This window comes from Panicum virgatum, chromosome 5K, assembly GCF_016808335.1.
Source record: "Panicum virgatum strain AP13 chromosome 5K, P.virgatum_v5, whole genome shotgun sequence".
NCBI lineage: Eukaryota > Viridiplantae > Streptophyta > Magnoliopsida > Poales > Poaceae > Panicum > Panicum virgatum.
This window is the reverse complement of record NC_053140.1, coordinates 51,020,408-51,031,532: the sequence shown is the minus strand read 5'-3', so window position 1 is coordinate 51,031,532 and position 11,125 is coordinate 51,020,408. Positions and strand designations below refer to the sequence as shown.

At 51.7% G+C, this 11,125-nt stretch overlaps 1 protein-coding gene across 1 annotated transcript; it reads left to right on the top strand.

Annotated features, from left to right (window-relative positions):
- The first annotated feature begins 4,044 nt into the window (after positions 1-4,044).
- On the top strand, positions 4,045-10,908 carry LOC120708298 (receptor-like serine/threonine-protein kinase SD1-8). Its single transcript, XM_039993501.1, has 8 exons — positions 4,045-5,009; positions 5,117-5,681; positions 8,730-8,861; positions 9,002-9,174; positions 9,478-9,688; positions 9,769-10,003; positions 10,112-10,262; positions 10,361-10,908. The coding sequence occupies exons 1-8, from the start codon at positions 4,176-4,178 to the stop codon at positions 10,667-10,669; spliced, it is 2,610 nt and encodes an 869-aa protein (XP_039849435.1). The 5' UTR covers positions 4,045-4,175; the 3' UTR covers positions 10,670-10,908.
- The last annotated feature ends 217 nt before the right edge of the window (positions 10,909-11,125 follow it).

Below are 11,125 nucleotides of genomic sequence, written 5' to 3'. Positions count from 1 at the left end.
GTCACAACTAAGGACCGAGTTGGTGTTACATCTCACCTAACTCCACTTTCGTGCAAACCACTCGACCGTTCAATGGGCAACGGCTTAGCATAAATCCCACTAGTTAGTCTGATAGTCATCAGGAGAGCTGAGAGCAACGGGTGACTAAGGAAAAGGGATAAGCCCCGTGTGACTTATGCCCGGTTAAACCTAGATGAAAGGTCGATGACCCATTGGTGCATCCCGCGATGGCTAGTCGGGTCTAGCTAAGGTGGGTAATGGCTTTGTTGGGATCTGCACCGACACTAAGGTGATCGAGTTGCGGTACCCCGCTTGTGGGTAAAGTTGCACACCTCTGCAGAGTTAAAAACCTATTCGAATAGTCCGTGTCCACGGTACTGGGCGAGTTACGGTGTGGTCTCACAACTAGTGTTTACTTTGGGATGGTTTGGCGTGAGTGGTTTTGGAGATGTGTCCGGCAGTTGTGCAGTGTGCTACGGTAGATGAGGAGTCCGGTAGCAGTCTTAAAACATGGATCCTGTGCGGATCAACCCTTGGTGTTACTCGATATAAGAAAAACTGGTTTTAGAAATATTTGTTTTCAAACGAACCCCTGCATAAAATATTATTTTCCGCAAATCAAACCCTAGCCTTATCCTTGATTTACCATGTGCATGATATTCTGTTTATACCCCCTCCGTGGGTGTGGTTGGACTTGCTGAGTACGTTTGTACTCACCCCATTCTTTATTTTTACAGAAGAAGATACAGACTTTGTACCCGACGACGTTGAGTAGGGGTACCGTCCTGCACCCAGCCTTGCCTGTGGATTAGGGTCACCGCAGGGGATACCGCATGGCGCAAGACTCTGATGACTTCCTTTTTATATTTAATATCGTTGCGTGCGTGTGGATTGTAATCCTCGCGATAGTGGCGCTTCTCTGCTCACTACCGCGTAGAGTTGTACGGTAATGAATCATCTGATGTAATAAATGTGTCATCAGCCTCTTGGGACTGATGTTTGTAACACATTTAAGTCTTCTCTTATGAGGAGACGCTTCACGCCCCCCAAGCCGGGCCGGCCAAGCACGATAGGCCGGCCGTGGCATCGGGCCGGCCCGGCACGAAAAAAAGCCTTAGTGTCAGGCCTGGGCCGTCAGTTAGGCACGAAGCCCGACACGGCCCGGCACGAAGAATTTATCGGGCCTGATAGTGTCGAGCTGCATCAGGCCGGGCCAAAATGGGCTAGGGTCGGGCGGCCCATTTGAAAATCTATAGTCGCCGTTGAGCGGACAGTCTCCTCACGACTAGGGAGTCACGTGGGGCGCACCATACTCGCCGAGGCTGGAGTCAGATGATGGCGCGGAGAAGCAGCACATAGGGCCGGGGCGTCTAGGCGCTAGCTTGCTTGACATGCGTAGGACCACATGCGCGGAGAAGCAATGGATCGGGCTTGGTGAACGGGTTACCCGACAGGACCAGAGCCAAACTAACCCGTCCATGTGCTACTGACACGGTTTCGTCCGGGCTATTTGGATTGTAACTGGATCATGTACAGGGCGACCGGCATCTATCATGGCTTTGCGAGTTGCGACGACGCCCCGAAACAGACGTGGTTGGGGGGGGGGGGGGGGGGGGGCGCTTTGTTTAGGGGCCTTGCCCGTGTCGCTCCAAGATCCAAACATGATCGAGCACGCAGTGCACGAACCGCAAGCCCTGCTCTGCTCTGTTCCGCTGCTCTCTCCTTTACCATCCGTGTCCTCGAGCCAGGTGGCCGGTGGCGCTGCCTGGACCACGCCGTACGGCGAGCCGCCGGCATCGCCTTGCCGGCGCTATAAATGTCCGATCGGACACCGATCGATCGTGCCACCTGAGGCCGGTCTCGCTTGCAGAATCAGAGGCAGAGCACCCCCGGTGACGTCGGGTGACGGGGAGAATACGTGCGCGGACTGGGGGGCCCGGATCGGTCGCCGTCGGCCTGCGTCGGCGTGACGGCGGGGTAAGAGAACGTGCGGAGGTGGGATGCGAGTCGGTTACGACGAGTCGAGCCGAGGGTGATCCTGATTCCTGACGTGTGCGGTGCGGGGCAGCGCGGATCGCGAGCTTTTTTGCTGCCGGGGCCGCGCCGCGGGACCTTACCTAGCGCGATGGAGAGAGGGGCGGCGCCCGGCGGGGGTTCAGACGCCACGACATGGCTTAGGTCTCACGGCTGTCCTGCCGGAAATCATTGGGGTCCCTCGGTTTCCCCTGCCTTCTTTGGTGTTTTTTCTTTTTTGATGCAATTCTTTGGTGTGTTTTTCCCCCTTTGTTCGCTGACTCGCTCGCTCGTGAGCATCCGCTCTATTGCCTGTATAGCTGAAGCTTTTGGGTCCGTCTGTACAGCCAAATCTTTTGGGCTGCACGCCTGCACTCGACCGTAGTTCGGCTTCGTGTACAGCTGCAGCAATCGAGTGCTTTGGTATAGGCCCGGTTTGTTTCCGATTATAATCGGCTTATCGGTGGAAATAAGCGATTATTTCACCAAACATCTCGCTTATTTTTGCTTCTCTGGTAATCCGCTTCAAAAATTTAAACTACGAGAAGTGAGAATCGAGAAGCGAGAAAATCTTCGCTTATCTCGACCACGCTTAGATTATAAGCTAAGCGAAAACAAACAAAACCATAATCAGACGGACCCTTTGTGGTCGCTGGGGCTCATAGCCCCCGCGTCGTACCGAGTGAGATAATCGAGTCCCAAATCTCAATTTAATAGTACAAACTTCAATAACTTGTGGATAACCGAGTGAGATTTATGTATGTGTTCTAATGTAAAACTCCTATTTTTCAATTAAAAATCCTACCGTACATGTTTTGGTAAAAAATGACCCGAGACTGTATAGAGCTTAACTTCTGAAAAAGTGACGAAGGGATTCGAGATGGGCTAAAGCCTAAAACGACGAATGGTGGAATGCTGGTAAGGCCCGAAATGAGGAGCCGCCGGGGGCCATATTGGTAACGGGGCTACTTGTTCAACGCATATTTTGGCCCAGCCTCATTACCACCACCAGACCACCAAAATTATCAGAGAAATTAGGCTACAGGCTGCTGGATCTTCTTACGTTTCGGCCCAAAATACTCTTTGGAAACTGCAGCGATTTTATTTTAAAAAAGGCCCCAATCCATCATGCAGAAAGTCCAATTGCAGCCAGTTACTGTGTGTCTAATTGAGCGTAGCTCGGCTGGTAAAATTTCTTGTGGTAGAACCTACCCACCAGGATTCGAGTCCTCGACTTGGCGTTGGTGCTCGTATTTTCCTGGATTTATTCTAGAATTTAATTGGCGTTTTTCTTTGTAAGCGACGTCGCCAGTGGTGACTTCATTAATCTCAAGGATATGCGGTGTGCCCGTCGATAGCGAGGCGCCAGTGGTAACTTCGTTAATTTTGATGATAATCTCGAGAATCTGCCAGCTCAGTTTTTCGGAGGTGCTCATAGGGGTAGAGTTGCGTGGTGAGTTTGTGAGCGTTTGCGTCTACAATGTATTTTCAAAAAACAAGCTAGCTACTGCGTCTGCAAAGGTTTTCAACTTTTCATAACTCTTCAAAAAAAAAGAACTTTTCATGCAGCAGGATCTGACGAGCGACGAGCCGACGAACATGCACAGTGGAGTAACAAACCACAAGCCAACTATCTAAACACTAAACTTCAGGTACGCTTGTAGAGCCTAACTCATTGACGGTCGTTTGGAATGTTAAACGTTTCATGAACTCTAGGAATTTCAGGATTTAGTTTTGGAAGGCAGTCACAACTTTTTAAATTGAATTAGCTTCCCAAGTTCCCAATGCGTCCTTCCTAGTAGTAGATTTTTACCCTATCCCCTGTCGTCAAGCTCACATGACTGGGTGTCGTCAACTCCGTTCGTTATGCTGTGGCTGATGGCTGGGACTGATTTATTTTGAGAGAAAAGTATTAGTAGTTGCTGGCTGATGCTGATTTAGTATGAGAGAAAAATACTGTTGACTGGATGCAGCGAACAGAGTGCCGATGCTATCTACTAGACTGTTCTCATACGGCGAACAGAAACACACCTGAGCCACAAAAGGCGCCCCCGGGCTCCGACCCTTGCCACACCCCCCCACTCCACACTCCACACTCCACGACATTCGCCGCCACCCTATCTCTGCAGCGCCCGTCCAAAGAGGCAAAGACGCCAGCGTGGATGACGGACGCCACTACTCGCGGCACCGACGCGGTGGAGGCGCCACCGGCGGCGGCCCGTGTCCCAAAACGCCGAGCAATGGCGTCGTCCTCGCGGCTCCTCTGCGTCGTGCTCTGCCTCCTCCGCCACCTCGCGGCCAGCCACGCCGCCTCCAGGGACACCGTGACGCCGGGAAGCCCGCTGACGGCGAACGAGACGCTGGTCTCGGGCGGCGACGGCAACTTCGCGATGGGCTTCTTCACGCCGCCGGGCGCCAACAGCACGTACCTCGGCGTCTGGTACAACAAGGTGTCGCTCCGCACCGTGGTGTGGGTGGCCAACCGCGAGGCCCCGATCGCGGGCGCCGTGGGGGACAACCCCGGCGCCACGCTGTCCGTCTCCGCCGGCGGCACGCTGGCCATCGCCGCCGGGAACAGGACCGTGGTGTGGTCGGTCCAGCCAGCGGCGAGGCTGGCGAGCCCGGCGGCGCGGATCCTCGACAACGGCAACCTGGTGCTCTCGGACGGCGCCGGCGGCGCCGTGGCGTGGGAGGGGTTCGACTACCCGACGGACACGATGCTCCCGGAGATGAAGATCGGGATCGACTACGTGAAGCGCAAGAACCGGACGCTGACGTCGTGGAAGAGCCCCTCGGACCCTTCCCCGGGCCCCGTCGCCATGGTCATGGACACCAACGGCGACCCCCAGGTGTTCATCTGGAACGGCGGCGAGAAAGTGTGGCGCTCCGGCCCCTGGGACGGCGTCCAGTTCACCGGCGTGCCCGACACCGCCACCTACTCGGGCTTCACCTTCAGCTTCATCAACAACGCGCAGGAGGTCACGTACAGCTTCCAGGCACGTAGCGTACTACTCTTAAACAATCTATAGTTGACTACTGCTTATATATTTATATATATGCATCTATATGATGCATAATTATATATATGTTTATATATATGCAGGTGCACAACGCGTCGATCATCTCGCACCTGGGCGTGGTGAGCACGGGCAACTACGGGCTGCTGCAGCGGTCGACGTGGGTGGAGGCCGCGGGGACGTGGAACCTCTACTGGTACGCGCCCAAGGACCAGTGCGACGCGGTGTCGCCGTGCGGGCCCAACGGCGTGTGCGACACCAACAACCTCCCCGTCTGCTCCTGCCTCCGGGGCTTCACCCCCAAGACCCCCGCGGCGTGGGCGCTGCGCGACGGCCGGGACGGGTGCGTGCGCTCGACGCCGCTCGACTGCCGCAACGGCACCGACGGGTTCGCCAGGGTGCGCCACGCCAAGGTGCCCGACACGGAGCGGGCCGTGGTGGACATGTCCCTGGCGACGCTGGACCAGTGCCGGGCGGCGTGCCTCCGGAACTGCTCCTGCACCGCGTACGCCAGCGCCAACGTGAGCGCCGGCGGCCGCGGCATCGGCGACGGCACGGGCTGCGTCATGTGGACCACGGGGCTCACCGACCTGCGCGTCTACCCGGACTTCGGCCAGGACCTCTACGTCCGGCTCGCCGCCGCCGATCTCGGTACGTACGTACTACATACTGTGCACGCACGCTAGCTTTGCTGTTAATTTCTACGTATTGCATGTCTTTACGTACGTTGTAGTAACATAGTACGATCTCGTACGTATATTCGCATAATATCTTTGCCGGCGGCGGCTGGCCGGCCGTCGTCGTTGAGTCCGTCCAAATCAGGGTTGCCGGCCGGCCGGCCGCCACCTCTTTAATTTCTGGCGGACCGGCGTCGTCAGTGACCACCGACCGGCCGGCGGCAAAGGCGATCGACGACGGCGAGAGGCACCGAGCGAGGCGTCCTGATCCAGCTGATCTACCGGCCGGCGTGGGGGCGACCTAGAGGCCATGCCCCATGTGTTATCCGTTTCATTGGACTACAAGGGGGCAGGCACGCAGAGACGAGGAGGAGAGATGCCGAACCGGTCACCATGATCGATCAATCATCTTGGCGCTTTTTCACCCCGTGGCCTTGTTACAGTGCCCTCCGATTCCTTTCACCTCCTTAGCGCGAGACAGCGAGATCTGGCAAATGATCGAGCGAGGGCGAGAAAGGAGAGCAAAAGAGCTTTTCCTGTTGAGCGAGACGCCGGTCCCCTTAGCCGAGAGCCTTTCCAAAAGTAGAGCACTACCAAAAGAAGCAAGCGAAGCGAGCTTTATTTGGTTGCAGGCTTGCAGCAGCAAAGACAGCAGCAGCTCAATAATGATAGAGCATCGGAACTGTTCCTGGTTGCTGCAGCTAGCGAGTAGCGAGAACGAGACCCCTTGGCGTGCATCACCTGAGGCGCACGTCGGCCATTCGTTGCCAAGGCTTCCAGGACCTGCCACCCGTGCACCGATGTGCTAGCTGAATTGCCTTTTCGCATTGAACGCTCGTGCACATGCGTATATACATATATGGTTGCGCCGATCGGTCTGGACTTGAGTGGTTGGGATGGATCACAAGCCCTCCAGCGCGGTAACCGTCACTCAGTTTGCAGAGAGCATCTGTTCATCACACTGCGACTAGAAGCCATATTATCGCACACAAATCCGTTAGAGATATAAAAACAGAAATCGTTTCGAAACAAAATAAATGTTCTAAGAAAGATAAGTTCCGGAACAAATAAAAATATTTCAAAAAATATCTAGAAATAAAAATTATTTCGAAACAGCTAAAAATATTTTAAAAAATATTATCTAAATATAATCAAGTGTGATAGTATGACTTCTAGTCGCACGTGCGATGAATAGACGCCACGCAACTTGCGCGTCACACTACCACGTTTGGGTCGGGACCCCGAAGGCCGTCGTCCACGTCAGCTGCCCTGTGACAAAATAGTAGTACTATCTCCGTTCCAAAATGTAGGTCGTTTTGAATTTTTTAGATTCATAATATTTGTTATGCATCTAGATATAACATATGTCTAAGTACATAGCAAAATATATGAATATAAAAAAATCAAAACAACTTATATTTTGGAACGGAGGGAGTAGTAATAAAAAAAAGGAAGCACGTGTTGTTTTGTTTCTGTGACTCTGCAAGGTCCCTGTTGAGTTTTCCGACGTGTAACCGCCGGCCGGCCCATGATCGGTGCCCCGGAATCTCTGCTTTTTTATCCACCGATCGCGAAAGCCGGAAAGCAACGGGAGGCGATCAAAGGATGAAGTCTTTTGCAGAGGCTGAAGTACGGGTATTGCTCTCTTTTTCATAAAGAAAAAGGATACTGGTTTGCATGGCAGCATAGGGCGACGATGAGCCGGCCTTCCAGCCTCTGCTGAGTGCTGACCAACCAGCGCGGGTGCCTGGGTGGGCATGCAGTGGGCACCAAGAGATTGGTAGGTACTCCGTAGGTGAAATTTCGTTTCTGAGAGGGTAATATGTATGGTGGGAGGTGAAGAACGCTGACGGCTCCACAGATAACCTAACGCTGTGTTCCGATAGATCGACCATCATGTGAGCAAGAATCGAAGAGGAGGAAGAAAGCTTCCCGAATCCTGTAGAACCTACCTCCGAGTATCTGACATGCATTCCACGTTTTTCCAAAGATATTTCCAGAATTCCAGGCTAGCTCGGTCGAATCGAACCGCCATTTGTTTCCTCCGTGGAGCCCAAATCGAATGCAGCCTGCCAGCCTGTGCTGCTGTTCGCTGCAGCAGCAAATGGGCCGCCCGCACTGAACCGCATGGGGCCGGCCCGGCGCGCGCCTGCTTTCCGGGAAGAAGCAGCAGCAGCAAGCAGATCACATGCACGTCCGCAGCACGGGTCCCAGGTCCCCCGCCTCCTCGCGTCGGCACCCGCGGCGCCGGCGGAGCCAATAGTTGGAGCGTCCGGTCAGGCGGTCACCCACCCCGTCGCTATACGGGAGATTCGGGGGATGGACGGGGCGGGCAATCGCCAGCGGCGTTTCCACCCTGCGTACGACACGGGCAACCCTCGCATGGGGCCGGCGCGGCGGAGCGCCGCTGGCGGTGGTACGGCTCGGGACGCGCGCGCTCCACGAGTTCTGGACTTGTGGCCGGTCGCGGTCGGGGCTAGCTGGACGGCTGGCGTCGCACGCCGATGGAGGCTAGTCGACGCGCAGGCTGTGCGGGGGGCCGTGTAGACTGCAGGGCAGCAGGGCCTTGCCACACTCTGAAAACTGAAAAGGACCCCGATGATGCAGACACCAGACCTGAATTAGCCGGAGCTTAGCACCCCCACCACGACACCAAGCAGCAGCTCCGGCAAGCATGATGGGCCAGCCGTGCCCTGGCGCGTCCCAAATCACAGCAGCTAGCGTCCAATCGAGCTTTTTTTTTAAAAAAAAAAAGCGGTCCCATCGAGCTTAGAGGTGGCCATGAATTTTACATTTTTAGATCCAGTTGGCAGTCGATCACGTGCATCTGCGACACCAATGTCCAACTGAGATCTCGTCCTCACTTGTTTCAAGCACGGCCACGTGACGCTAGTTTGATGTGTTCCAACAGCACCGTGATGCAAAAACCGACCTGAATTAGCAAGCAAACCTGCTCGCAGCACCTTGCTTTCCTCCGCATCTGACCCTTCGAACTAACTAACATTCATGATTCTCCATACAGAATTAGCAAGCAAATCAAGGAGGGCGCGTACCATAATCGCGGTTGGCGCCAGCGTCTCGGCACTGGTGTTTCTTCTGGCGGTTGCTGGTCTCCTCGTCTGGTCGAGAAGGAAAAGGCTTGGAAGTACTGCTGGTAAACATAACGTGCAGTAAACAGTCAGCAGACGGCTGTTCTCATCGCATTTCGTCAGAAGATACAAATGCGTGAACACAAAATAAAGATGGTAAATAACATTTCTTGATGTCGCCCTGACTTTTACACGATAACCACAGGATCGAGCAAATGGAGTCGCAGTTCACGCAGCACTGGCCGTCGCTACGAGGGAAGCAGTCACGACGATGACCTGGAGCTGCCGATATTTGATCTGGGCACAATTGCAGCTGCTACTGATGGTTTCTCGATCAACAACAAACTTGGTGAGGGTGGATTTGGACCAGTGTACAAGGTACCACTCTATACATTCCAGCAATCCTTTTTCTAAAAAGGTCACTCTAGTAAACTTTGAACCCAAAATAAAGAGTCGGCATAAGATGCTAATTGGTATCAACGGCAACTGATAATCTAAAGCAATGAAAGGAAACAATTCAGGTTTCTTGTCGAGATTGTTTCACAAGGCAGGTAGACAACATGGTTATTCCAGATGAATAAGCAGGGATATATGTAAATGCCGTATCAAAGTTTCTGATTTGTAAGTTATGAACTTTTGGTATTGTACACCTAAGTGGAATGGGTTCCATCAACATTACAGGGCAAACTCGAGGATGGAATGGAAATTGCAGTGAAAACACTTTCAAAAACATCCGCACAAGGACTTGATGAGTTCAAGAACGAGGTTCTGCTGATAGCCAAACTCCAGCACCGGAATCTTGTTCGGCTTCTTGGATTTAGCATTAGTGGGCAAGAAAGGATGCTTGTTTATGAGTATATGGCAAACAAGAGCCTGGACTATTTCCTATTTGGTATGCTCTTATTTTCTGACCATGAAAGTTTGCTGATACCATTCCACAGCAAAAACTAATCCCCTCCTATATGTCAACAGAAAAGGCCAATGTTGTACTTGATTGGCAAGTGCGGTATCGTATAATAGAAGGCATCACTCGAGGTTTACTGTATCTCCACCAGGATTCCAGATACAGAATCATCCATAGAGATCTGAAGGCAGCTAATGTCCTTCTAGACAAGGAGATGACTCCAAAAATTTCAGACTTCGGCATGGCAAGAATATTTGGCAATGAAGAGACAGAAATCAATACTCGAAAAGTGGTTGGAACATAGTAAGTACGGTTACAGGGGATACATGTTATTTTACAAAAAGGAATGCAATGTTCATCATTCAAAAGAATTTTGCAATACTAATCAAATTCAATATGGCTCTTTTGTAGTGGATATATGTCTCCAGAGTATGCAATGGATGGAATCTTCTCTGTCAAGTCAGATGTATTCAGTTATGGAGTATTGCTGCTGGAAATTGTTAGTGGCAGGAGAAACAGAGGAGTATATTCATATTCGAGCAACCAAAGCCTTCTAGGCCATGTAAGTGAGAGCTTACCTCATATAATGAATGTAAATTCTATTTGTCAAGAAAGCTTCAATAAAATCTGGCAACCAACTTTTTTTTTTTCATTCCGCAGGCATGGAGCTTATGGAACGAGGAGAAAAGCATAGAGTTAGCAGATGAAAGAATGGACGGATCGTTCAACTCAGATGAAGTGCTCAAGCGTATCAGAGTTGGACTCCTGTGTGTGCAAGAGAACCCAGATGACCGTCCACTGATGTCTCAAGTGCTTCTGATGTTAGCTAGTCCTGATGCTGCCTCATTGCCAACTCCTAAGCAGCCTGGCTTTGCAGCTAGGAGAGTTCTTATGGAAACAGACACATCATCAACCAAGGACTGCAGCATATTTGACAGTGCAACAATTACCATGCTTGAAGGTCGATAGTAGTTAATACTTGACAAATATCATGATAATTAAACTGCTAGGTGAATGTGTATTACAGAGTAATGTTGGTGTTTTCTTTAGTATTGTAGTATTGTGTGATTGAGCAACAGAAAATTGTATAATTATTAAATAAGTAACAGCAACTAGAATTGTGGTTGCTTTCATCACGACGCTTGTCAGGTAATATCAGAAATTAAGAAAATCTGGGCTGCAGCTTTTGCGTGCCACTAAGTTGTTCATTTTTTTAATGTGTGTGTTTTTCCTGATCCTAGTTATCAATGGCTACCAGACTAAAGTCCCAAAGCAAATGAAATTGACAAATATTTACCAGAATAATGCCAAACATAGGGATTACAAGAGTTACACTAAGCAAGTTTTCTGCAGCAACTGATAGCATGCCCACATCTTAGGATATGAATTAATAATTACTTAATGCAATCCAAGAACTTAAGAAGT

What these genes read in the sequence shown, in the direction of transcription:
- LOC120708298 (XM_039993501.1), top strand. Translation starts at nt 4,176, where the DNA reads ATGACGGACGCCACTACTCGCGGCACCGACGCGGTGGAGGCGCCACCG. An exon ending in GCTCGCCGCCGCCGATCTCG is followed by an intron (nt 5,682 to 8,729) that starts GTACGTACGTAC and finishes TTCTCCATACAG; the next exon opens with AATTAGCAAGCAAATCAAGG. An exon ending in CGAAAAGTGGTTGGAACATA is followed by an intron (nt 10,004 to 10,111) that starts GTAAGTACGGTT and finishes GCTCTTTTGTAG; the next exon opens with TGGATATATGTCTCCAGAGT.